The sequence below is a fragment of the Anopheles arabiensis genome, chromosome 2 (genome assembly GCF_016920715.1).
Source record: "Anopheles arabiensis isolate DONGOLA chromosome 2, AaraD3, whole genome shotgun sequence".
Classification (NCBI taxonomy): domain Eukaryota; kingdom Metazoa; phylum Arthropoda; class Insecta; order Diptera; family Culicidae; genus Anopheles; species Anopheles arabiensis.
The window spans coordinates 42,878,704-42,904,840 of NC_053517.1; the positions used below are offsets into that span (position 1 = coordinate 42,878,704).

At 43.9% G+C, this 26,137-nt stretch overlaps 2 protein-coding genes across 2 annotated transcripts in view; both read right to left on the reverse strand.

The window, feature by feature from the left end:
- The window catches only part of LOC120900578 (protein fem-1 homolog CG6966), a 43,839-nt gene extending 22,832 nt beyond the window's left edge, over positions 1-21,007 (reverse strand). The window contains exon 1 of the mRNA XM_040307768.1: positions 19,361-21,007. Within this exon, the coding sequence (XP_040163702.1) occupies positions 19,361-19,489 (129 nt within the window). The 5' untranslated portion in view covers positions 19,490-21,007. The remainder of the gene's footprint in view (positions 1-19,360) is intronic.
- Positions 21,008-22,466: 1,459 nt separating this feature from the next.
- Positions 22,467-26,026, reverse strand: LOC120894600 (proline-, glutamic acid- and leucine-rich protein 1-like). The gene is made up of 2 exons (XM_040297286.1): positions 25,148-26,026; positions 22,467-25,062 (listed from the first exon to the last, which is right to left on the reverse strand). Exons 1-2 carry the CDS (start codon positions 25,250-25,252, stop codon positions 22,606-22,608), a joined length of 2,562 nt encoding a protein of 853 aa, XP_040153220.1. The 5' UTR covers positions 25,253-26,026; the 3' UTR covers positions 22,467-22,605.
- Positions 26,027-26,137: the final 111 nt, after the last annotated feature.

The window sequence follows — 26,137 nt, forward strand, 5'->3', positions numbered from 1 at the left end:
GCACGAGCAACCTGAAACGCTAGGTACAATGCTGAGCTTAGGCCATACTTTGGTACTAAATTATCGCTAACTAGCAACACGTGCGTCCATGCCATTAGCCATCACTAATACTGCTGGAGAATTACGCGAGAATGTGTGATGGTGCGCTGTATTGAATGAGTTTGAGAAATTGAACTACAGTCTAATAATCAACAAATAATTTGGTTCATTAAAGATGTTGTAAATTTGCAAGACCTGAATGTACGCAAATGAAGATTTTCCAGTAAAAACTGGTATATTGACCTTTTAAATTAAAGGCATATATACATTATTCTAAATACAACACTCAGCTAAATTATAGCAATTTACTTAAACTACACGAACATAAAAATGTGGACAACAATGCAGCAACATCAAAGTTTTCTGATTAAAATGTAAGTACGATCAACAGGCCTGCCAATCGTAAGGATGCGAAACTACACGCGCCTAGGCAATATTCAAATATTTATCTTACGACCCATCCTATCCTTCCCAAGTATATGCAGCTGGCTGCAATTAGCTAACGCAATGTGTACAGAGAGTACAGCGCATGCTAAGGTAACCGAGCAAAGTTACGGAGAAGTTGCAGTTGCATATACGAGTGGTTGATGCTTTCACTTTCGGCAAACACAGACATCTGCTACGTATTGAACCGGTGGAAGTGAGAAGATGTCACTTCATATCCATGACTCACCTGTAGAAGAGAAAGAAGAGATATTTATTAGTAAACTAGGAAAACGTTGATATACTCTTGACAAGAAAAAAGTATACTACATAACAAACAAAAACAAGCGTCGTTTTTTAGATGATCGAGCAAAGATTCTTGTTATAAAAAAAAACTACGGTTTGTTTTTTACGCTATCTTGACTCTTGCCGCAGAAATGTGAGTAACAGCAAATATCTTTCCGTACCACGACAAAAAAGTACCTAGTTGCAAAAACAGAGCACCATAGAGAGCTGGAAGAATATCTCAACTCAGGGAAGTGGAAACGACCGGACGGAACAGAGTGCTCCCATCATTGCTTATCAAGCAGTTCGTATCGTTTGCTTGAGTGCAAACTTATGCCACACCATTACACCGCGATTATCGCTCATGGAAATTGAAGTTTCTAGTATCTGAGCTATTTATTTCAACATCCGTGTTTCCACCTGACACCAGCAAGCGGTCGGAAGTATGCTTCCTTTTCCTTTACTATTTTGTACTATACCATAGTTGCTTTTTCCGCACAAAATAAAAATCCGTCCTACAACGTGAAACAAACAAACAAATTGATTTTACAAACGAAAGAGAAACACATGCCATCTGTTTTGCATCGAGTTTTATTTTCTTGGACCATTCAAATTATTGATTCTAAAAGTAAAAATAAAACGTCTCGTTCGTTTTTTTAAATCCTCTACAAAAAAAATTAAAAAAACCTATGCAACGAGTTTGCCGGAAATGTGAACCAGGTCGTTTAGGGCATGACGGTTTACTTTCAATACGGCCAAAACAAACAAATCGAAGCTAACGATCGTTCTGGAGTGGTGTTTTGTCGACTAGACGATTTGTACCCCTTGTTGTTCCATCCACGGAGGCATGATTGCAATAACAAGCACTCGAAACGGCAAATAAAGCTTCCGTAGAGCCCGGTAATCGATCGATATCTGCTTGCGGCCCCGGTGATAGAATGACATTTGTGGAGCGTAGCATAGAAACTGGAACAATCAACAACAAACAAGCTTGGTTCATTCTTGTTGTACACTTTCGATTGCATTCGATTATAGTTTGGCAATAATTTTACTTCTAACGAAAGGATTCCTCCGATGGGCCCAGTTTGGTTTTAATGTCGATGCCAGTAAGTAGGTAAGTATCTGACCTATCTTATCAAGTATTTTTAATCGATAAAAGACAGAATGATAAAACCGAACCGTTTGTAAAGGCATTATCTCAAGGAGTGCACGGCGGAATGAACACTCCGTGGGCTGTAACCTTAACTGATTTCGATACAAATGTTTGCAAGTTTGAAAAACAGCACACCGTCACCGCCATAAGTCACGCATCTGAGCTGTTTGGAATGGATTCCACCACCCAACAGCAGCTAAGTGTCACGTGGAGAGAGCTCCACAACAACGCGAAGGTCACGAGAAGGAAAACCCATTAAATTTTCTTACCTCCTTCGTTCCGTGGTCGATAGGATAGCGAACCAATGATTTCGAAAGGAGACTGATAGCAAACTATACTCGTCAATAACATCGGTTGAAAGTGGATGCTTCCATCGAACGTAACATCAGCCGTGATTACACAATCTGAGATTAAAATCAATCAATCCTACTTGTAGGCTTGGTTATAGAGCGCGAGATGTAAACTATAGACCTGTTTTTTTGCAAAACATGCTGCGAAACCGAAAGATTGTGTTAGGCTGGCAATGGTGTCTAATAGTAAAGATTGTGAACGCCGTAAAACTGTTGCGTTAGGAATGCGCAAACATTCCATGATCGAAATTTGAGTTCATTCTCGGTGCGTCAGGCAGGTTGATAACTGCTCCGTCAGACACTTTCGCTAAGGCATCATATCAATCATAGCCCAGACACATTCAGCTGTCGGAAAGCTTCCGCCGGAAAAATGCAACTCAAACGCAGGTCGTACAAATGAGATCGTATGGAAAATAATCACACCCTACATTAGCGGACGACTGCAGATGATGTGAAACTTCAAAAAGAAGAAAAACATTACACACACACTCTACACCATATCGTGAAATTGATAAGCATAATGGAGCCGAAAAAAAACAAACGCGTGAAAAGTGAAAGGTTGCCCATCTTGTTGGCTCGATTTCACTCATTATAAGTAATGATAAGCCTTTTTTTTGCTTTGACTTGAATTATAAAAGGAAACATTAGCAATGGCACATGCGAGCGGATACTGGAAAGCTGCAAAGAGATAATAATTTCGACAAAGGCTCGCGAACCTATTACCGCTGCTGCACCTCAAACGCTTCAACTTCGTCCGCTTCACAACAGGAAGGCGAGAAGAGAGCGAAAAAGTTAGAGCACGATAGCGACGGAGCGTTTACGAAAAATCAAGAATTTCATCATTGGACTAGCAGAAAGCAGAAAGTAGACGCAAAAAAACCCGAAATAAGAAAACAATCATGACCTTGGCCTGCATTTCTTTTCGAACCACTTTGGGATTTGTTGTCGATGCTTGGTTAGCCTCAAGTAACCGGTGGACACTATGGGCCATTTACCATTTCTCCACACCCCGTGCGTTAATCTGCTTCGTTTTCATCTTTTGTCGCTTTTCGTTTGACCTTCGTCCAAGAAACGAGCGCTGTTCATGCCTCCAAAACATGAAACACAGTGTCAAAACCAAGCCTCTTTCGTACAAAGCCAAGCGTCTTCAGATGAGCCCACTGCTGCCTCTCCCGAGGGCGATGCAAATTAGCTGACCTTTGCATGTCTTGTCTCACGGGAAGGGTCCGATGAACCGTTAACGACAGAGCCATACGCAAAGCATCTCTCGCTCTACCACCGATTAGTAGAAGGATTCCACCAAAATATATTTAAAAAAAAACTCCATCGGACGCCGATGATGTAGCCGCCGCTCCGCGGTCCAATGCGTACACTCATGAGCGAGCAAAAGAAAGGAAAAGTGCAACCAACATTTACGCTTGAAGGTCTTCCAACCGTAGATGAACGCGTGGAGAGCCTCCTCTCATTGATTACGACATCGCTAACCGGACGGTCCGGGCAATATACGAAGGCGTGTGTGTGTGTCTGTGTTTGTGACGGCTGCAGACACCACACGTGAAACAGGTGAATGATTTTTCGGTCTTTTTTTCTTTCATGCATTTAATATATTCATTTGACTCTCGAGAGCCAGAAGCAGAGCCACCCCAAATTCAATTCAATGTCAACCATGGCCTACCGTTTATCTGCAGCATCGCCACACGGTAAAGATACATTTCCGATATCGATAATTTACCGAACTATTACATACAGGTTTTGTTTAATATCGGAGAGGCTTTTGTACATTTTAAAACAGATTATTTTATTTTTAAAACATAAAACAATATCTATTTCACAGGCATCCTATGAAATGAAGTTTTCTTGCAAGAAAACAATTAAGAGGAAGAATCATCTATTTTTGTGCCAATACGAACGGTGTTTGGTTGAACCATTTGCTAGGAATTTTCTTCCACAAACAAACCTTTATTTTTTTTTGTAAAGACCGTCATGTTAAATAATTGTTTAACTAAAGGATCTTTTTCATATCTTAGATTAAAACCATACTAAATAATTTTCGAAATAAGTGAAATTCCCAGAAAAAAACATAATACATATACCGTCCACACGCTGAGCATAACACATGCCTTGCATGTCTAATTTACAAAACATGTTCAGAAAAATATGACCTCATTTCTTAGAGAAATAAGCCCAATGAATCCAATCCAATTAATTGATTGTTTGATTATGTTTTCTATCCAAATTTCCGACGATACAGCTAACTATACCAAAAATATATTCCGCGAAAAATGGAACTTCAAACGCAGTGTAAAATCAATAATGTATTTTAAAAGAAATAGCGTTTGTAATGCTTCTTGACCTTGGCTTAAAAAAAGAAGCGTTTACCGTCCGGGTTTCAAGCGAAACGCATCCATTTCCCGACGATGTAGTAGGATGCAGGAGCGTAAACAATTGAAAACCACGCTTTACACATCCCGTAACAACGTGCGCGCTCGTGCGCACACTAACCGAACACGCGTGTAATGATCAAACAAAAGAAAAGAAAATCTCTGAACTAGAATCGGCATACAGCGGGGATACAGTGCGAACGGATCCTTCCGACATCGTTGGATGTAGGTCACTTCCGGGCAATGTTTGTGGGGGCGGTTGCAAGAAAAGACTGTTCTGCTTTTCCCCAACGATCGCACTTTTTCACCTACTGGGAAGCGGGGGAAGAAAATTGCACTTTTACCTCCTGCTGCTATTCTTCCCCCTTGTTCTGATAGTGTGTTTTTTATAGCTTTTTATATCCACACTCCCGCTTAGAGCCAATCACCCGTGTCGGGCTAGCCAAAACGAGGGCGCATCATGTGACAGTAACTCGACCTATTTTTAGGAGTTGGTGCAAGCTTCTCACTCATCACGGCGATGTTCATTTATTACAACTAAGGCACTGTAATGCAATCAATGTAACAAGCTATCCATTGGAAGTGGAATGAACATTATCTTCGCTATAGGGAAAATAATGTTCTGACTGATTGAAAGCAGGCCGTTTGGTTCGAAAGATACTGTTGAGCAAACGAGCAGCCCAAAGAACTTTAAATTATTCGGTTTGACTAAATTGAAGTTGTTTTGTTGTAAAAAAGTGGTACATGCGTTTCTGAAAATAAATGCTAATAAGATTCCAGCAATGTAAGTAATTGCACTTCCTTCACTCTAATACTTTTGAAATTTCTCGTCTTTTTGAGCGTCACTTATCCATATTTGCATAGATTGGTTGACAATTGGACATTTGCATAGATTGGTTTGCCTTTGTTGATAAAAAAAACCTTACAAATAGCGGGAACATTACGAACCAACCAATGCAAAAGGGCACTTTAAGCTAATGCCTTTCCAATATGCTCCAAGTCAACGTAGGCTGCTAGTGGGCTCCACTCTTATCCCGTTCAATACGACAACTGCGGAGTCGTGTCTAAGGCGAACGGTTCGAAACAACCCGGCGATGACTGGCAATCGACCACACACACGTGCAACGAAAATGGGTACTTCTAACCAGGCAAAATACAACAAAACCCCCACCTTAAACCCAATGAAAGCGCTGGAAGTGTATTAGTAAAGGCTTCACGTTGATGGTACCCTACGTAAACTAGCAGACCGCTCGGCGCAACCAATTCTACTAGTGGGGCCCTTTCCGTTTTAAGTTCGTAGGCTGAAATTTCAGCCTGTAAGCTGTTTCCATTCTATAGCAGTTTTTGAGCAGCTATCTAAGAGCGTATAATATACAGGTGGACTTATCCCAAGGTGTATGAATTTAGAAGGCTGATTTTTATCGCTTCTGTTTCTGAATGAAGATTTTAAGAGTGTTTTGAGTATTCATTAAGCCTCCAGAAAGCTTGTTTGAACAAAAGTTTTAACCCATCCTGTCAAAAAGTGATAATCAAATTTGGTTATAAAAACATGCTATGAGACCATCTGGACTACATACACTTTGATTCTGGATTTTATCACCAGATCTCTTCAATGGGGTAAATGTAAACACCACTTTGTTTGGCGTTTTTCGAGCAGGTACTCGAATCTAATTCTAGCTTTGAGGCTAGAATAATCTAGACTGAAAATTGCCGGTTAGTTTTGTATGGAGTGTTTACATGATTTCGGCCTCCAACTGTAAAACTCCATATAAAAGCTGACTAGAATCGTGAAGGGCCCCAGTGATGGAAACTGGTAGATATAGAGCTTCTATTAGAACAACTATTATGTGGAGTTGTCATCCATAATTCTTGATACTTTGATTCTGGATTTTATCACCAGATCTCTTCAATGGGGTAAATGTAAACACCACTTTGTTTGGCGTTTTTCGAGCAGGTACTCGAATCTAATTCTAGCTTTGAGGCTAGAATAATCTAGACTGAAAATTGCCGGTTAGTTTTGTATGGAGTGTTTACATGATTTCGGCCTCCAACTGTAAAACTCCATATAAAAGCTGACTAGAATCGTGAAGGGCCCCAGTGATGGAAACTGGTAGATACAGAGCTTCTATTAGAACAACTATTATGTGGAGTTGTCATCCATAATTCTGTGTCTCTTGTCCACAATAACTTTTCCTTTCGTATAATAAACATCCAACTTAAGCATAACACAGCATAACCCCAAAACTGGCCAGTGACGTCATTTAATGACATTTGATTTTGACTTACATTTGGGATAACATTGGCGATGCAACTCAGTGGAAATAAGACAACCATTTGTCCAGAGCTCGCGCCTAATTGGACGGTGCAATATTTAATTAATCTACTCCCCACAGATAAACAATGCCATGCTGTGGCCTAAAACGACTCAAGGGTAATTTAAAGTTGCAACATGCCCGTTGCTGCTTCTGCTGCTGCTGCTGCAACGCTTGGTCCCCCAAAACCTAGTGGTAAAGTAAAGCGCTCCCTCGCCCCAGCGGTCGCACAAAGCGCACACGGCCGGCGAAGTGGAAAAGTTTTGCAATCATCCGGCGAAGGCGTAACATCTTTCAACCGTGACAGAGGTGACGTTAATGCTGTCGTGAAAGGGGAAATATAAAAGGAAAACCGAGGGAAAACAAACAAACGGAGCGGAGATCCCCACGAATGCGTTACGGCATGTTGTTGGAAAGTCAACGTTGCTAGCGAGTGCACGTAACCTTTTGGCCCGTAGACCTTTCGGTTGCTACGTAGAGGAAAGACTACGTGCAAATCAAAATCGGTTAGAATGCTTCGTGCAGCCCGGTGTTCTGGAAACCTCTCAGCCAAATATTAGGTGAAACGATTTGTACCAACTGCGGAAGTGTTGCCTATCATTCACGGACGACAATAACTTTCCAATTCGTTTGCTTAGCGATTAGGATGCTTGTACAATGGGGAAAAAAATATGAAAACATGCGACCTCCAGGATTGCATTGCAGCGTTTTCACATTTTCTCTATTGCTCAAACAAAACAGAAACCAAAATCAAAGCAATTCGAAGCAGCACATCGCTTAACTGGACGTAGCGTGTTACTTCACTACTTAAACCGCGACCGGTGGGCAATAAATGCCGGCTGGCTTCGCGGAATGTGTGTGCGGGTGCTGCTTGGGCACCTTCTTTTGGCAGACCATGGCAGTCTATTACTACTCCCTTCACCATTGCTTCACCGCCGGCAAAGCGCCAGAAGACGAGACACGACGGCTGTCGGTCGGACGGAACATTATGTAAGCCAAGCTAAGAAGCTAAACAAAGTCTCTCTCTCTCTATCACTTTTCATTCCTGACAGCTGGTTGATATTACGGTGCAAAAGGCAAGGGAAGGTAACCGCAACGTTTGGCATAATAACTATGCTGAGAAAACATTCCCCAACTAAACCCTGGCTAGAAATGACACCTCTCTCCCGAGCTGTGCTGTCTCCAATTCAATGGTCTTGTGGTTTTAAACACGCACACATACACACCGTAACAATCCGTATTACGAACCATGGCACAGAGCCCCATGCCCATGCAACCAAGCGCTTAATGACTCATGCTAACATTATGCACATTGTTGTGTTTTATGCTTGTGCCGCTGCTGCTATGGTCCCGGCCAGTACCACTACCAACACAAGAATGTACAGCAAAAATGTGGTTGTGTGTGTGTGTGTGGATGCTTTAAAGTACCTTCTAAGTGAATGGCAAATCGTTTACGAGTTTGTTTTTTTATTATAATGCACGTTTGTAGCTTATTTAAAGCAGCATAAGCGCATTTTAACATTAATTTAGTCATTTGGGTCATTTTATACACTTTTTGCAAACAACTTGCTTGCACTGCTCTTCCCCTGCCCGTCTAAGACAACTACCAACAGTGACTCTAAAAAGTTTGGGATCTCGAGATCAGGCACGAACGCGGAAGCACGTTCCCGAGCGATTCGTCACGCGACTCAATACGCAGGCAAAGGGTAAATGGTGTCTGTAAAAACACAACCAAAAGAGGAGAAAGGGTTGCCACTACGCGTTTGCTCGCAAACTCCCCAAAGCATTGAGAAACGGGCACACGCTGAAAACAGCTTGCGGAAGAGGCTCAAACCACACGCACACACTCTCGCCCGCGAAATCAAAGGCACAGGAGATACGACGACCAAGCGAGAACGAGAACATTCAAACCCAAACATGCTCCACCGTGATGATCGTGATGATGATGATGATGATGATGATGTGATGGTTGAACCATACACGCATGCGCACGTTAGTACCTGTGTATGCTCGGGAGAGTATGTTGCTCGCAGCAGTTCTTTCCTGTGCCGTCCAGAAAGTTGCGCCAAGCCACAGCAGCGCAAACACACAAAGCTGTGCAAAAGCAAACGGGCTCAACGCAACCGCCGAGTTCAAGGAAAAACGTTGAACCGAGCGCGCCAGGCCGCCCATCCGAATGTTTATTTGTGGCTGCTGCGTGTACATCTGGATGTTTTAGTGTGGTTTTTTTCTTTAAGCCTTTCTATTGGATCCCCCCTCTATTGGAAGGTAGGCAATAAGAAACTTCTGGTCTGGTTTTTTCACTGTTTTAAGATAGTTTCCATTTGTTTTAGGTTTCCAGGCTGACGTACGAAGTAGGATTAGGAGAGTAGAAAATTTGAATTAAATTGTTTATATGTTCAACAGTTCATTTTTTAAATAATTTTAAGCTTTGTTGCAATGAATAATTAAGTTATTGGTGAAGCTTACTAAATGTTTCTTTGTAGTTCATACAACAGGACCTAGCACCATGAAAGCGGTAAAAACGTGGCAGCAAACAGTACAACTGAGATATTGCTTTGGGCTGCCGCACTTTGCAGTGACCTAAATCACGTTTAACGCAGTGTTGGCAAAAAACAAACTGTATGAATGTTAATATCTTATCTTCTATCTTTAATTTCATTATTTGATCGATTTGATTAAAATAGGCCAAATTTTTCCATTTCTCAAATGTTTAACGAATCGCTATTTCTCATTTGGTACACTTAACGCAAATGTCAAATGAAATGTCAAATGAAGTCTTCCCAACTTATGTGTTTTTTAATGCAAGAATTAATGAGTAAATGCTGTGGGCCATATAAAAATCAAATATTCAGGTAGCGAGGAAACAGAAACGCTCTGCTAAATTCTCTTCGATGAAACAAAAATATAGTTTTGTTCTATGCGTTACGTTAATTCAAACAAAAATATAGTATTTTTAATGTACTCCGTTAACGATTCCATACTTTCCAAGCAACACATTCACAACGACCACATACTAAACCCACCCGGCATGAAGATACGTGCTAACAACTGGTGATTTTTATCAACCCACAGACGAATCGAAATGGTTAACAAAAAAGCCCGAAGTGTTTATACACCACTTGCGCAAAGCAACCACGACGACCTCAACCACACCTGCCGACCCGTTCGGCAAAGTCTACAAAAATGAACATAAAACCACGCCTTTCCTCTTATCACATGATTTGAAAATGTTTATTTTTATCATTTCCCACAACGTTTTGGTAAGCCAATCGCGAAATACGTCTCCGTTCCCCATCACCCCACTAGCACCCGTCGTCAAATGGCCATTTGCCTATGTTTCTGTGTGAGGTTTTCTTAATATTTTTTTTTAGAATTTTCATCTTACCGGCACAAATCATGTTTTCATTTCATCCACTGGTGCCAAGAATAGCAAGCAAAAAAAAAAAAGAAAAAACTCAAACTGTTGACGTCTAGCACCAAACGCGTTTACAATTTACGACCATCCACAACAACGCGACACACCCGGACACAAACGCGTGTAAGAGGCCGATCGGATTGGGTGTACGTGTGCTTCTCACCTTTTCCGTGTGCGTATTTCTCACGGGATTTTCCACGGAGAGTATTACGCACCGCGATTAGCTGGGAAAATTGGGAAAGCGAGAACACTTTGTTTCATAAAAACAAGAAACAAACAGCAAAAATAAGAGTCCAAAATGGACGCTTCTTCTCGTTAGGGACCAACTAAGGTTAAGGTTAAGGTGGGCGAAAAAAAAGAGATAATTCGATCCCGTTGGCAGATTCGTCGGTGCCCTTGAACGTTTTTGTCGCGATGAAGTATCACACCCTAGGCAAAAGGTGAATGTACGCTTAACAACCGGAACGCACAAACCGTATGCTATGTGTGGGAAACAGCAGTACAGTGCTAGGAATTAGAAGTTCCGTCGAAAAAGGTAACGATTGAGTTCGGTCATATTGCACATCTTATCTTTTCAAGCTGGCCGTATAGGGACATTGATCTAATCAGTTTTATTAACAGCCTAATAGTGATTTCAATCATGCTTAATGTTGAACAAAAAAGCAATTAAGATATGCCACATACAATCCATCTACAGCCACCTACACATCAAACGCAATCCTTATATCTGCGGCATTCGTTTAAAGATTAGGAGCTTTAAAATCCAATGGCTTCGAAACCTGTCCCACAGATCGGAGGAATCCATTGGAGCTGGTAGGTGATGTTTAGTTTTGACAGATTGATATGATTTCGTTTAAAACGAAACCAATCTAAACATGGTCCATTAAGATGTAGGTGATGCACTGTGGGAACAAAATTCGTCCTATCATTGTGTTCGTAATACACACATAAACATACAAAACGTCAGTTTACTAAAAAGGAAACAGCTATATAATTCAAGTGTTAAAGAATATCTCACCAGGCTCTAATAGCACCCGGAAACAGGAAACAACTCTAAATGACATAGAAGAAAAGTGCTTCATCGACGACCACGACGTCAACCGGGACAAGCAGGCCGGGGGTGAACAATCAACACGAGTGCTAGAGCTTGAACGCACAGTGTGGTCAAAGGTCAAGGCAAACACACACAGTCCAGTGAACAGCTTGATTGAATGGTAGCGTTTGTTTGTTGTCGAAAGCGGGTGTACTAACACTCGAACATGACAGCACCGTAGAACTGTGTTGCACCCTACATTTACAGATATCCCGGAACAGCAGCTCGTTTTGTGTACCATTAGTATCACACATATTGTCTAACTTTTATCACTAGTAGCTATAGCAGTATCAACATTCTAAACTCCAAAATAATGCAAATTACTCATTCAATATTTTGTCAATTACAATGTCTTTTGACTTTTGACACTAAACCAGCGAGGTATCAGATGTAACTCGCCACATATTCTTACACGCAAATTTACTTTGCGTGTGAAACATTATTTTTTGTATTGTTTTACACTACTTTAAATAATGTATCATTTACCCAAATCCTAAATTTATCATCAAATAGCAAATGATTCACAAAATGCTGAGTTATTTTTAGAACGCCCCAAGGATCTACACGGCGAAACGGTCCATGGCAAGGTGACGCATTTTGGTGACGTTCCTAGTAGCTCAAATCAATACTAATGATAGGACACCAAATTGAACCCCACGCAACCATGTACAAAATTAAGTGGTCCGTTTGTTTCTATTGGTATCACACACAAACAGACCATTTCCTAGGCATTATTCGACGAATCACAAAGCAACTATAATTAGTTTGGAAAATGGTTAAACAAGCGTCACATTTCGATCGCTTTGCAGTAAATGATTTGTGATCGAATTCAGTCAAAGTTGTTTGAATTTGGGTAACGAAGTTTGAGCATTATGCCAGGAATAACATCCGCCATGTATCAGGTCGTACCATGTAGCAGCTACTGCAAGCCATAGCTTTACTTTAGAGATCTCCAAAGTGCAAATCATAGCATGTGCCCCAACAAGTTCCCAATTTCAGAATGTGATGAAATCAAAACCAGTTTACCTGCTCTTTGGTTTATCTGCAGGAATTTTAGCACCAAACCAAAACGATAAAAAATTAAGACTCTAAACAGGATATCCCCGGCAGTAACACTCTAGCCCGAAGAGTCCAAGAACAACGCAAGCAAACAAACAAATAAGAGTAAAGCCTCGTCTCATCTTTCTAACACATACCCAACGGCACTTTTGCAAGGCTTGGCGTTAAAAAATCATACCACTTCTGTAAAAGGAATGAAATTCTCTTCGTGCCTGAGCACGGATGGCAGTGAAAAACTAGCATTAACCCGTCCCGGAAGAAGCGAGGATCGTTCGCTCCTAATATGGCGCATCTGCTACCACCGCCGAAGAGGAATCGTGAGCAAGCACAATGGCCCCACTCAAGGATAATCTCGGTGTCCGTTAGCAATGGGACAGAGTGGCCGGACAAAGCAAAACGGACCACACGACAACACCGCCAATGCTGTCGGACAAGAATAGTTCTTTGTGAAGAGCAGGGAAGAACCCATTACAGATGTGTTTTGTTTTAAATTACGTCTAATAAGCAGTAAAGTCGTTGCACGTAAGTATGGAAGGGCAAATTTAGTCACAGGTTTGTTGAAAACAATCACGGGGTTTCTTCTCGCAACTAATGCAACTCTTGCAGTATGATTTGCCAGAACACTGACATGCCTGCAGGTCAATGTTCGTAATTGCTCTTTGTACATTCTTGGCAGAACAACAAACTCCAGCGTCTAGAAGAAAAGTGCTTTCGACACGCACAAAGGGGTTCGCCTCTACAAAGTGGCCCCTCCACCCCACCAGCCAAGGATCACCACACTCAAGGGACACAGTCCGATGGCGGGTAAGAAAAGCAAAATAAAACCTGATCAATATCCGGAAGCAACGACGCGCTGACGACGATAGCGACGATGGATCGATGGCAATAACCGTACATACGCACCACCGTAAAGAAAACTAAAAAAACACAAGCCAGACGGATGGACAACAACACTGAACACCGTTACAACCGAGGAACAGAGATAGACACGTGGCACACAATGTGTGAACGAGCGGGACAGAGCAATATTATTAATTCGTGTAGCGTGGTGGGACATCGAGAATGTTATTTTTACTGTACCGCGAAGGTCGACCGGTTTCACTGTAGACACTTCTGTGTTCACGACTGACAGTGTATGCCGAGACGCTGGAGACGCTACTTTGATCGGTGAAGAAACTGGCAGCGTTTACAGAGCGCCACGTTGGTCACACATTTGAAGCGGCAGCCGATGGACTAGGACCAGATTTAAGGAGAATATTTTTAACGACCTTTACCCGCTGAAACTGTAAAAAAATTCGTTGGGTTTGTTGATTTTTGATCGCTTCTGACCTTTCCCATGCTGCAGAAATAAAAAAGGACCAATTCTTTGATAAAAGATTTAGTTAACTCATGTGTTTGAAAGGGTTTACTATTTTAGGCAATGATGTTATTGTATCGACGTATTCTTATTGGAATACGTATGATACAGGGCTTTTCGCTTGATTTCGCAAGCGTGGCCACGGTGAACGCAACTGCAGCATTTGACAGGACAAGCGCATCAGTTGTTTTCAGAACGTCATTATGCTTAAGAGAGCCTTCGCACTTGATTGCACAAGAGCGGTACACAATATCACAATTCCAGTTCTGCGGATTCAAGCAAGTATTCAACTACATGTGTTTAAACGGATTCAGGTCAATTGGCAGCTTGAAAATTTATTGTTTACAAGTTTTAGAGACAAATTCTACAATACTTATTCACGTAAATTAACAATTGTAAAGAACGAATACTTTACCTAACTCTGTACTTTAAATTTTCGGGTGTGTGCATTGGATTGCAAAACTTTAGGCGATGGTTAAATGTTTGCTTCAAGCCGCAAAACCCTTTGTGATATTGTGTACCGCGCTTGCGATATTAAGTGCGAAGGTTGTCTTAAGCATGATGACGTTCTGAAAACAACTGATGCGTTTGTCCCGTCAAATGCTGCAGTTGCGTTCAACGTTGCTACGCTTGCGAAATCAAGTAAAAACCCTGTATTATGACTGACGTGCCTGGTTTTTGAGACATCTTACTACAAAAAAATCACACAGATTCGGATAATAGTGAAAATGCCACGAGCCATGCCATAACGGCAAAGCGAATCATAGAATGAGGTCGCACAATTTCAACCTAAACCCTACTCCGACAGCGTGCTTTTCGGTAACATCATGCTCAGTTCTGCAGCATTTTTTTTTTTTTTTTTGCGAGCCATTTTCGCGGCATAATTGTCTTCGTGGCCCACATTCGATAATCGCGCACTGCACGGCTGCATGACCACCAGACGATACATTACATACTACCAGCCCACCACCCGCTTCGCTAAGCAGTCACACCACCACCCTCCATGGGTGTGAAAGACACCCGCCGGACACTCCCCCCTTTACTAGATGCATTTTTTTAAAACAGTCTGCTGCTGGCAGTAAATCGGGCAGATGCAAGCAAACGCGTAAAAGCGAAAGTAAGAGCAGGACAGATCCAAACAATTGCACCCAATAGACGAAGAAAGAAAAAAAAATCACAGCGAGTCCACTGAAAGGGAACGAACTCGAATTACTAATGCAAGCAGCCCTCCCGTCCCCTGGCCGTCCCAAATGGCCCCAGTGTTTATCCAGTCGAGCCACCACCGATGCCACCACCGCTACACCGCCACCGGATTGGTAGCGCAGTGACCATCGAAGCAAAGGCAGAGAGACACCGCCATTACGCCCATCAAAGCCACACGAAAATTCGAAACGATCACGGGTGACGACCATACACACACCCCGGTAGGCCCGGTGAGAAGCAGTAGAAGCAGCAGTAGCAGCACTAGCAGCAGTTGCCCCTGCCACTGCTGGTACCAAATGTAGGTTTTCCATTTCGCGTCCATTCGGATTGCCGCCGCTTGATGTAACGGACAATAGATGATGTACACTGTCCACGCCTCCCCGCACCATTCCAACACTAACGGCGTAATCGATCGTGCAGCGAGAAACTGTGGCGTTTTCGAGCCGAAGCAAAAGTGTAACGCCATTGCCAGAGCCCGCTGTAGTCGCTCATTAGACCAAATGGAATGGCACGGGGGGGCACGACGTAACACAGGTCCGTGAATATTTTACCCATAACGCTTTTAACAATAAAGCAGTGACGTTTAATCGATCTCACGAAAACTCTCTCTCCTGCGCTGAGTCCTCCTCCTGAGTGAGCTTACGCAGACAGTTCTAACCACTTTTTCCATTCGGACGTAGTTTTGGTAGAAAATGATTGACATCTGTCAAAAAAAAAACGTGTAGAATGAATTTTTGGCAATGCTTTTTTCATTTCAAATACCAGTAGCCACCGTCGCTTCGATCGATCGAAGACGCGGTTGTTTATTGCAAACAAAAAATGCTCTCGCTTTCAGTGCACCTTCGTTGGTGCGATAGTTTATCGAAGGAAATAAACCTCGTTGCTGACAGCTAACAGAAGGAGATTGTTGCGTTGTTGCATCGATAATTCTCGCCCCACTGCAAAGGACGCTTTCGTTTGGGGACGACCTTGAAGAGGCACGCAACATGAAGCGTTCATGTTAAACTAAATTTTGTGGCTTTATATTTACTGTGGAAGTACATCGCACCCAGTGGTCGCCAAGTTTTGCGATCGAAAGCGTTCAATTCTTTCAAATAAAAGTTCATAGCGTCCTACGGGGAGAGACAGATTTATTCCATGGAAAGTTGTTTCAAAAGTATTCCATGGAAAGAAAGTTCCATGGAATATATGAAGAGAAAGAATATATGAAGTTGTAATATCAACTGAGAGTATCGTGTGATTTGAATATCTTTGAAATATCCTAAGACACTTTTATTATTTTATGAAACCCTTAAAGTATCCGGAATAAACCATTTGTTTTGCATTACTCGCTGGAGAATATAATTTGTACAGCAATAAAAAAACTCCAAGTGTCGCCTACCACTCCCAGGACACGTGGTTTGAAACAAAAGGTTATTGAAGAATGAAATTATTCATACAGCAAAAATAGCGTTCCCATGACGGCGGGAAACTCCGAAACGATCGAAGGAAAACACCATAAATCACTATACTCTCCGCCGCTGCAGCTGACCCGACCAATAGCGGCACGAATTTCCCTCCTTTCCGGTAACAACGTTCTGTCGTGGACCACGTGAGTGGCAAAGGTTCACGTTACCTGTACCTTCTTCCGTGGGTGAGGTTGCAACGAGAAAAAAGGGAAACAAACCGCCAGGATTACAATTGTCTCGGACAATGTGCCGTCCACATGTCTTCCCTGGGACACTAGTGACATGTGGCGACAACAGCACAGGTTTGCCCTTGTACCGGAGTACCAAGCGTGCACCTATAGCCGAAGGAAATTTGCCAACGAAAGCAACCACGGATAGAACGTGAGGGATTAGGCCCGGTCTGCCGGAGGTCAACGGACACACGTGGGCTAGGCGTAAGTTTGTCACACGGAGAAAAGAGAGGGATAGAAGAGGGCAAAAGAAAATACACGTGGTACAGGCACGTTTTGCTTACCTCCATACAATTAGCCTCTCTCTCCCAAAAACGTTGCTTTCCACGAGAGCATGTGTGTTTCTTCGCTTTTGCATTAGGGCGGGAACCGGGTATGCAAATGCTGTCCACCAAGAAAGCTGCTCCATTCTTCTTCTACTGCATTATTGCTTTCCCGCACCATGGTAAGTCATTCTGCATGCTTTCCAAACGTGCCGAAACACTCCAGCAGCTCGGAAATCGTTCGTATTGCAGGCGATGTCGCGTTTGCGGTTCGCTCCAATTGGTGCTCCATTTATCGACCAAATATTGACGCGACATTTGTCCCAGAGGATCGAGCCACGTGGTGCTTTGGCCGGAATTGGAGCCGTAAATCATTGGCCAAAACCCTATAAAACTTTGCAACTCATCTCTTTCAAGCGATACCGTGTGACGAACGGTTGGCTGTTTTGTTACTCCATCTGGCATCACAAAAATAACTTCACATGACCCGTAAATTGTACCATATGGATGCTACGGCAGAAAAAAAACCCTATGGTTGCATTGAACCAGAATAAAATTCATCTCTGACGGAGATGCAAAGAAAAACAAAGATTTGCTCGATGATGACCCTGACCGTGCGCGATAGAAGGAGTTGCTGTAATGAGATTAAACCGAAAAGGAACGAAGAAATAAAACCTAATCCAAAGCAGACACACGCGACGTTCTGGCGTTTTTTTGCGTGTTTGCATGATACTAGCTTTTTGCTTTGAAAATCGAGTGGCAGCGACTCTAAAACGTGCTTTTTCGAATATAAGAATCCACTCGTTAAGAAAAAAATAAGTAGAAACTTGTTTGATTGAAGCAGTAAATGACTCTTGGAGAAGGAATATGTAACAAATACAACAAAAAACAAAACAAGTAAAATTAATACATTACATTCAACTTTTTGATTGTTCAAATAATGAAAAATGTACAAAAATTAAAGAAACAAATTAAAAAAATGGTAAAAATTTGCAAACTCAATTAAACATATAAAATCGAATGACAAAGACGAAGGGAATGGAATGAACCAGAACCTTCTCAACATGCGATGCAGTTCGCCAGCCCGGATGACGGCTCGCGGGAAATCAATACGAAGGCCACGCCGTACGGAAACTGTGCCAAGCGAAGTCGTCTTCGGGGCGGGCGCGGAGTGTGTTTCTCACCCTCACCTGCACAACGTTACCCATACAGCGAAACAGGGTGAGGAGGGGAGAGAGGGGGGAAGGGTGATACTTTCACGGTAGAGTTCTGCTGTCCAACAAATCGAAATGGAGCTAGGGTGGATTAAATCAAATATGCTCTCGCTCTCTCTTTCTTTTTTTGTGTTTTATAGCGCAAGAGCGATTACGGGCCGAATGAATCTGTGTGTGCGTCTGTGTGCGTGTTTTTTGTGCAGCATTTCAAGCAGCTGGGCAGGCACGAGCGAGAATAATGTTGCGAAATAAAAAAGAATTCAAAAGTAAACAAACGAACCTGCTCCGCACAGAGGGAAGCTGTGAGCGGAGAGCATTTTTTTTTGGTTGGTGGTGCAACAATCAGGCCAGCCCCAATACGAGCGCACAGTCCAAGAGAAGTGTTCGTTATCTAAACGGTGTATGTTTGTGTGTGTTTCAATGTGGATGTGAGACTACTTCTCTCCAACATCACCGAATTGTGTCGTTTATTTTAAGAAGTTCTACCAAGCAAAGCGGTGAGAAAATCATGCCATCAGATGGGAAATCGGTCTCTCGAGTCGGGAAATTAAGCACGGCAACGAAAGTACGGGATTGAGGTAAAATGGCACCCACAGCTCGCAGCGTGTACAGTGAGCCCGCCCGTGTGCCCGTGTGGCGTTATGTAACTTTCTTTCTACTCTCTGTAACCATTTTTTTTCTATCTTTGCTTCTGGCACCCGTCTGGTCGACCCGACCACCCTGATAAGTGGTGTCTCGTACGCGGTACCGTACGGCTAGATAAACCAAAACAGACACATGCATGAACTAGCGACCAGGACGACACAGCAGGGAGGACCCCTTCATGCGTAACTATGGCCGTTGCTAGGCCGCACATCGCACAACATGCGCTGCACACTATCGCCTTCGTTTTCGTTTCCTTCCGAACTGATAAACCCCCGTCTGTAGGTGAGTGTGTATGCACACTCCGGAATCGTCGTTTGCGCTTATCAAGTGCGCTTATCCGCCCTTTCAACCGTCGTTGCCGTCGGTCACACGATACGCTCGTGCAAGCTCGTGTCGTAAAGGGAGTGTTTGTAGCGCAGCAAAACAAAGAATACAGAAAAGAAAGCACCCTAAAAAGCAGCATCCGCAGCGTGGGACAGGGACTTACCTTCAGTGCAGCAAGATTTCCGGTGCGGGCTGCGTTAAACACGCTCTCCACCACTGTCGGTAGCATCGTACCGCTGTCGGCTATCGTGTGCTGACCGTCGGACGATTGTGACGGTTGGGACGAAGTCATGGGGGCGGCCCGTTACTTAGATGCACCTGTGTTTTCGAGACACACACACACACACACTCACACGCAGATCTTTCCAGTCGATTCTCAGAAGATACACACACAACACACTCACACACTCCCGGGCAACGTTGTAAGACGACCCTTTCCTTCCTTTGCTTTAGCCTGCTCTTCTTCTATTTTCCACCTCTATTGTGAATCTCAACGGATCTCACCGACTCACACATGCACAGAACAGAACTGGCACCAAACAACGCCCAAACACACAGAGACCAGGAACCACACGACAAACAACAAATCGACATACAGCAGACACACACACACACACACACCCACTACACCCGAATCCGCGCCTTTTCCAAACAGGCTTCACGTCACCTTTCTCGCTCTTGCTCACTCGCTCTGCTGCTTGATGCACTTCTCTGCTGCTTCACCACCAAGCTTCGTTACCTTATCCTTTCTTCTGCCGTTGGGAATCCGTTTGGGCTCGCTAAAGTCAACTTAGCTTTATCCTTGCGTTCCTCCTCGCAGACCGCCTCGAACCGCTCTCCTTCAACTCTTATCCTCACTGATCGGCGGAACAGTGGAAGGCGTAACGGCAAAGCAGGACCCAATCGCTGGAGAACTCTCGTACGAACCAGGCTTCTAGTGCGCGCACACAATTACTGGAGCTGCTGGAAGGCGTAGCGACGGACGAGCCCCCTTATTATTGCGGCGCAAAATACAAACGAAGCCTTTGCCGCGGGTTTGCGACCACACACCAGCAACGCGCAAACACACACACACAAAGTGTCCCTTCTCGGACGCGGTGACGCTCTGCAGGTGTGTCTCTCGTCTTACTACCGTTACTAACACTGTGCACACACACACAGTCGCGTGCGCGCGCTTATACACGAATGTCCCTAGGGAAGCTGCGAAAGGACTATGGCGTAGTAGCAGCCAAACACTACCACACGGCCGTTCTGGACCCGAGGTGGAGAGCCTGTTACTTCCGTTGCTCTGACTGCTCCTTTCCTTGCTTCCTGCGAAACACTTTTGGTTCTGATGAGGCGTCTTTTCGGTACGCTGGTACGGTTCGTTGCGGTGGGTATCTTTTCTTTATTCCACTTGCCCACACTGAAGACAGTACACACACACGCGCACAATTAGGGGCGAACACTCACACACCGCTAGATGTGTTCTTCGATTGCCCAAGATACGACGACAGCAGCAGCAAGTAGCAAACTCGTTTCACCCGACACCGAAAGATCCTTTTTGCTCGGACACCTCGTGATGTAGACACTTTTCTACTTACTGCTGAATTTTATCGTGCCGTGCTGCGTATTTTTTCCCTCTTCGTATGGTGCGCGTTTCAAAAAGGTTTCAGCACAAATGTGTGTTAGCTTATTTTTTGCTGAATTACCTCTAGGTACTTCTTTTCTTGTCTTGACGAGCGCAAATGGCTGGTGTGATCGCGTACGAGAGCCTCCGCTTTTTTCAGCTTCGACCAAGATCTCTCACAACGTAATGCGCGCCGTGTGCAGGTGATGGCAGTACCGAACCGTTCAAACCAATCACGATGGTGGGGAAATTGGCCAGGGCTGCTCAACGCCACGCTCTCTACGGTGTGCGGGTTGAGGGTCGTAAAATTGACGCTAATTTGAGTGTAAATAACATGCAAAGAGTTTTTCTAGTACACACAAAGCAGGCGGGATTCATTGAGCTTATTTTCTTTGTGTTTTGTTCTGTTTAAACGTGAAAGTAAGCTTTCCCATGGTTCTTTATCATCTGTCGTTATGAAGTTCAGTACCACTGGTAGAGAGAAACGAGGCAAAAGCGGAGCAAACGGCTCTCTCACAGAAAAATCCCTTTGTTCGGAGAGCTGGTTCTGAATGGCCACGCATGACATCCGCCGTAATTTTACAACCTCTATAGTGGTGTGCGATCAAAATAAACGATTTCTTTCAAGAGAGCACGTTTTTTGCTCTCTCTATCAGCTGTTTAGTAGGATTTTACTCCAGCTCATGGTGGCTCCTGGTGATATAAAATATGAAAAGTATGCTAACAGTAATTGAACTGAACAATTTATTGCAACATTTATCGAACATTTAAATAGAGAAAACAGAAAATCGTGCTATATAAAATGACAAATTACAAACCACTCAAGGTCACGATTTCCATGCTCTCTTCAAACGTCAATCCGTTAAACGGAAACGTCAGTGCCCAAGCAGCAAATTGGGTTAGTTCAAACAGTTTGACAGCGCAAAACGGTTGATGCTAATTTAAATTCTGAAATGTTAAAATGATATGCCCCATATATGATTGAATATTCCTTATAGCATAGTTGGGAGGTGGTAAATTATTACGTAATTTATACGGACTTACTCTCCCTCTCTCTCACTTGTTGACATGCTCACGACACAGCACGTGGACGTGGCATGGCCCGTTCAACAATCATTTTTCAGGATGCGCGGTCCCTAGCTGCAGCCTCCCATCCATGTAGACACCCGATCTCCGACACCCGATCTCGTCTCACCTGATCCAGCCATCGACTTCGCTGTGCTCCCCTGTGCCTCATGTCAAACTGGAGGTCGATGTCGAACAGGTGGGGCATGAGTCCAGCATCCTCATAACATGCCCCGGCCATCGCATCCTGCCAGCCTTCGCCAGCGTTCGGTTCGCCGTACAGCTCAGCAAGCTCGTAGTTCATCCTTCTCCTCCACGCTCCATGCTCGAACACACCGCCAAAGATGGTCCGGAGGATGCGTCGCTCAAACGGACATACATTAAATAGTATTTATGCAGTTTAATAGCTTTTTAGTGCAGCTGCATGAAGACCACTTAACACAACCACACGTTCCCATATTTGTTACTAATACCTGATGATTTCATGCCTACGACTATTTAACGAATTAGGTTACGAAATATTGAGGATGTTAGGCCGTTCTTTCATTTTCATTTCATTAACTTAATGTTATCAATCTCAATAAACAAAGGTAAATTGTATAGTTGCTAGAGCAGTATTTTTTATTCAGGATGTGCTTATTTCAAGATACACAAACAAACACTATGATTTTAACGTATCCCAAACTTCATAATTCATTCGATCCTACTAAAGCTTAGCGGAATTAATAAGCAACTTATGGTTCGTCAACGAACTCGGCTACCATTTCCTCTACGATTTCGTCGATGTTCTTTGTTTTACCGGTGTTTCCGTTACAGCTGTCCAACATTTTGGCCTTCTTCGCCGACACGCTGCTGTTATCATCGTCAATTATTTCGATTGAATGTTTCAAATTATTCTTTTCGCTGTTGGATTTAGGTGCAGATAGCTCTACGTCAATTGGCACTTCCATCACATCATCATCCTCCTGCTCCACATTCTGTGCTTGTCCCTGTTCCTCATCACTGTCCAGCACCGCCACCACGGCGGATTCACTCGTTTTCCCATCATCATTGTCATCATCATCGATTGGATGAATAGTTCCAGCATCATAACATTCTGTATCGTCGGGGATGTTGGCGATTGCGTTTGTCTTTTCCTTTGCTGAATCATCTAGCGAGGACTCGCTTACATGTTCTACCCATCCAACAGGTTCGTCCGTCGTTTGCTGTTCTTCTGCGTCAATAAATGACTCGTCGCTCGCTTCTGTTACGGCTAGTGATTCGTTAATTTCACCTTCACTTTCGTATGCTGGTTCAACGGCCGGCTCGCTAGGAGCACTGGCAGCTTTTACCGGCGAAGTACCAGTTGCCGGTTCTGCGACTGATGGAATCATCACATCAGAGGAATCGTGCACTCCGTTGGTACCGTTCGTTACAACCACCTGCTTCACGGTGAACATCGCCAGCGGGTGATTGTCCTTGTTCGCTAATGCATCCTTAATGGCGGACTTGTCCGCGGGGAAGTACAGTGTTTCCTTCCAAGGATGTACCACCAGTTCCATCGTGCGGGCCAGTTCTGCAGCCACCGACCGAACGGTCGCACTGGAGTCCGTTGTTTGCAGCGTGTTGAAAATATAGCTGGCATATTGCAGCGGTGGTGGACAGTGGTGGTGTGGATTCACAATCAGAGCAGCAAAGGCGCGGAGTAAAGCTACACGCACCTGGGCATCGCCGTACAGCCCGGTTAGCTGGTTATTGGTTACCAGCGTAAAACACAGCGGAACGATTTTCTCCTGCAATAGTTTGTGAGTGACGGGTTTGATGAAACACCCGGCGGACTGCAGCAGAGCGGTCAAACAGGCCAAAGCAGCACGGCACAGTGGCTCGTTGCCATGATCAATAAACAGCTCCTTGTTTTCTGCCGTTGCACTACCACTAGAGTGGTTCTGGTTAAGTGCAGTTGCAGCATTTTGCTCCTTCTGCAGCTTCCTCTTTGCTCTGGCCGACAATCGCTTGTTGCTGGTGGCACCCATCTTGAGCGTTACCTCGCTCTCGTACGGCGTAATGTCGCGCATTATCTGTTCCAGCAGGGCTTCGTTTACCATCTCGATGTTACTGCCGTACCGCATCTTTTCACACCACAGCAGTACGCTGTCGTAGATTTTCGTTCGCAAGCGGATGAATGATTTTTTCGCACCTTCCGAGTCGTGGCTGTTGCTCTGGGTCGCTCGGAGACACTTGGAGAACATCTCGCAAATCGTGTCACCAAACATCAGCATATTGGTGCCGAGGGCCAGCACTAGCCCGTCCAACACCTCCAACAGCCCGTAGTGCATGGACGGTAAAAACGCACCGAATGCAATGTTTTCCGCAATCGGATTTTTGCCCATCGCTTCACAGGATACGGACAGCCCACGAAGTACAAGATTTAACGCTTTAAACGGGGTGATTGGCTTCCCCACCGGGTACGCACCTACAATGGCTTGATCAAGAAAGGTAATTAGATTGCAAGCGCGTATCGCGATCAAGTGCGCTTTACGGATAGGATTTCCGGTGGTTCTAATGTCAGGCAGCTTCAAACACTCAAGGTTTTCCTCCTCGTCAAACGTTTCCGGCGTGTGGGCAAAGATTTGATTCAACAGATCGTGTATCGTGTCAATCAGCTTCAGATAGTACTCTTCCCATGTTTTCTTATGCAGCGAACCGTGCTGTCCTCCGCCTCGGATTTGTTGCAGCAGCAGCAAACAGTTGGCCGTACGGTTGACCACGAACCGATCGGTAGAATCGACCAGCGAGTAAAGGAACGTCTCGATGCGACTTTTCAACGGCCCACAAGCACCAGCATAATGCTGCATGGCCAGCTCGAGGAAGCTCAAAACCGATGGGACCGCCGACGGTTCTAGCTTGGGCCCGACGGATTCGAGGATTTTGGCCAGATTGCTGACAAACAGTTTGTGCAGCTCGGTCGAGCCCAGGGAGCGATGTAACAGCTGCTGAAGAAGTTTGTACACCAGCGGCAATGTTTGCGTTGGCCCACGCTGGTCGCATACTTTTGTGCAAGTGTTCAGATAGAACTGAGCCTTTTCCTCGATCAGATCCAGCGGGCAGTCGGGCAGCAGGTGGATGAGAATTCTTAAACCACGATCGCGCGTTCTGGCACTGGCTAGCAAGGTGCCTAGTTTGGTGAATATTGTGTCTAGATCATTTTCAGGCTGCAAAGCACGAAAAAAACGTGGTTGTGGTTAAGATTTTGCTATCTCTTCGCAATGCGGCTAGCGAATCGAGGTTTCAACTTACGTCTGACCAAAACGATTGATGTTCATCTATATTGTTAAGAAATGCGGTTAGTAAACCATCGTCACTGTCGAAATGGGTCCCAAATAGTTGCCCGACACCTTCCATCGTTTAAGGGGACGTATTCCGAGACACGAAATACAGTAAAACAATCACTTTTATTAATTTGTATAGAATACACGTGCACCGGCCTGAACGTAAACAATGAAGGCGTTGACAGTAACGTTCAGGGTTGCGTAAAAAGTTGATCTAATGTCATACTCAAATATCTGCATTGCACAGTGGGCTTATAATATTTTTCATCGTTTTTTTATAAAACGCAAAAAATCTTTTTTATCACTTCACAAATTTTACTAATATTTCCACACCATTTTCTACACTAATCCTACGCTGCACATTCACTTCCAGGTATGGTTTGTTGACTGGAACTGAAACTGAATCGGTACTAGACCCGGACCCGGTTCAAGTATCGTTCCAAATCCGCAACAGTTCCAGGTACTGTTTTAAGAAAATGTGTTAAATCGGGAGTTATTTCTGGATCAGTATGGGTTCATCATCAGATCCAGGACTGGTGTAGGTTCGTGATAGGTTCCAGGACCGGTATAAGATCATGATAGCTTCTAGGAAAGAAATGGGTTCATGATCGGTTCCAGGACCGGAATGGGTTTATGATCGATTCTTGGACCGGTATGGGTTCGGTATGGGTTCAGTTTATGCAGTTCTTGAAGAAGAATAGGTAATTTATTGGTATCAGGACCACTATGGGTTTGGTTTTGGTTTTAGGTTTTAGGTTTGTTCTTATGGGGTCGTTATAAGTACCTCATTTTAATTGCGTTTCGTGATCATCAATTTCGGAGTACTCTTTAGAGGAGATCTTTCAAATGCAGTTGTGCAGCCCTGTAACCTGCCAAATTAACTAGTTACTATAAATTTAGCCATCAGCAATCAGGTCGCCAAATTCATAATTCAATTATTTTGATGTAAAAAAGCACT

Excerpts from the sequence above, each read along its gene's own strand:
- LOC120894600 (XM_040297286.1), bottom strand. The coding sequence starts at position 25,252 with ATGGAAGGTGTCGGGCAACTATTTGGGACCCATTTCGACAGTGACGAT. Across the intron at positions 25,063-25,147 it reads ATCAATCGTTTTGGTCAGAC|CCTGAAAATGATCTAGACAC; the intron begins GTAAGTTGAAAC and ends CGTGCTTTGCAG.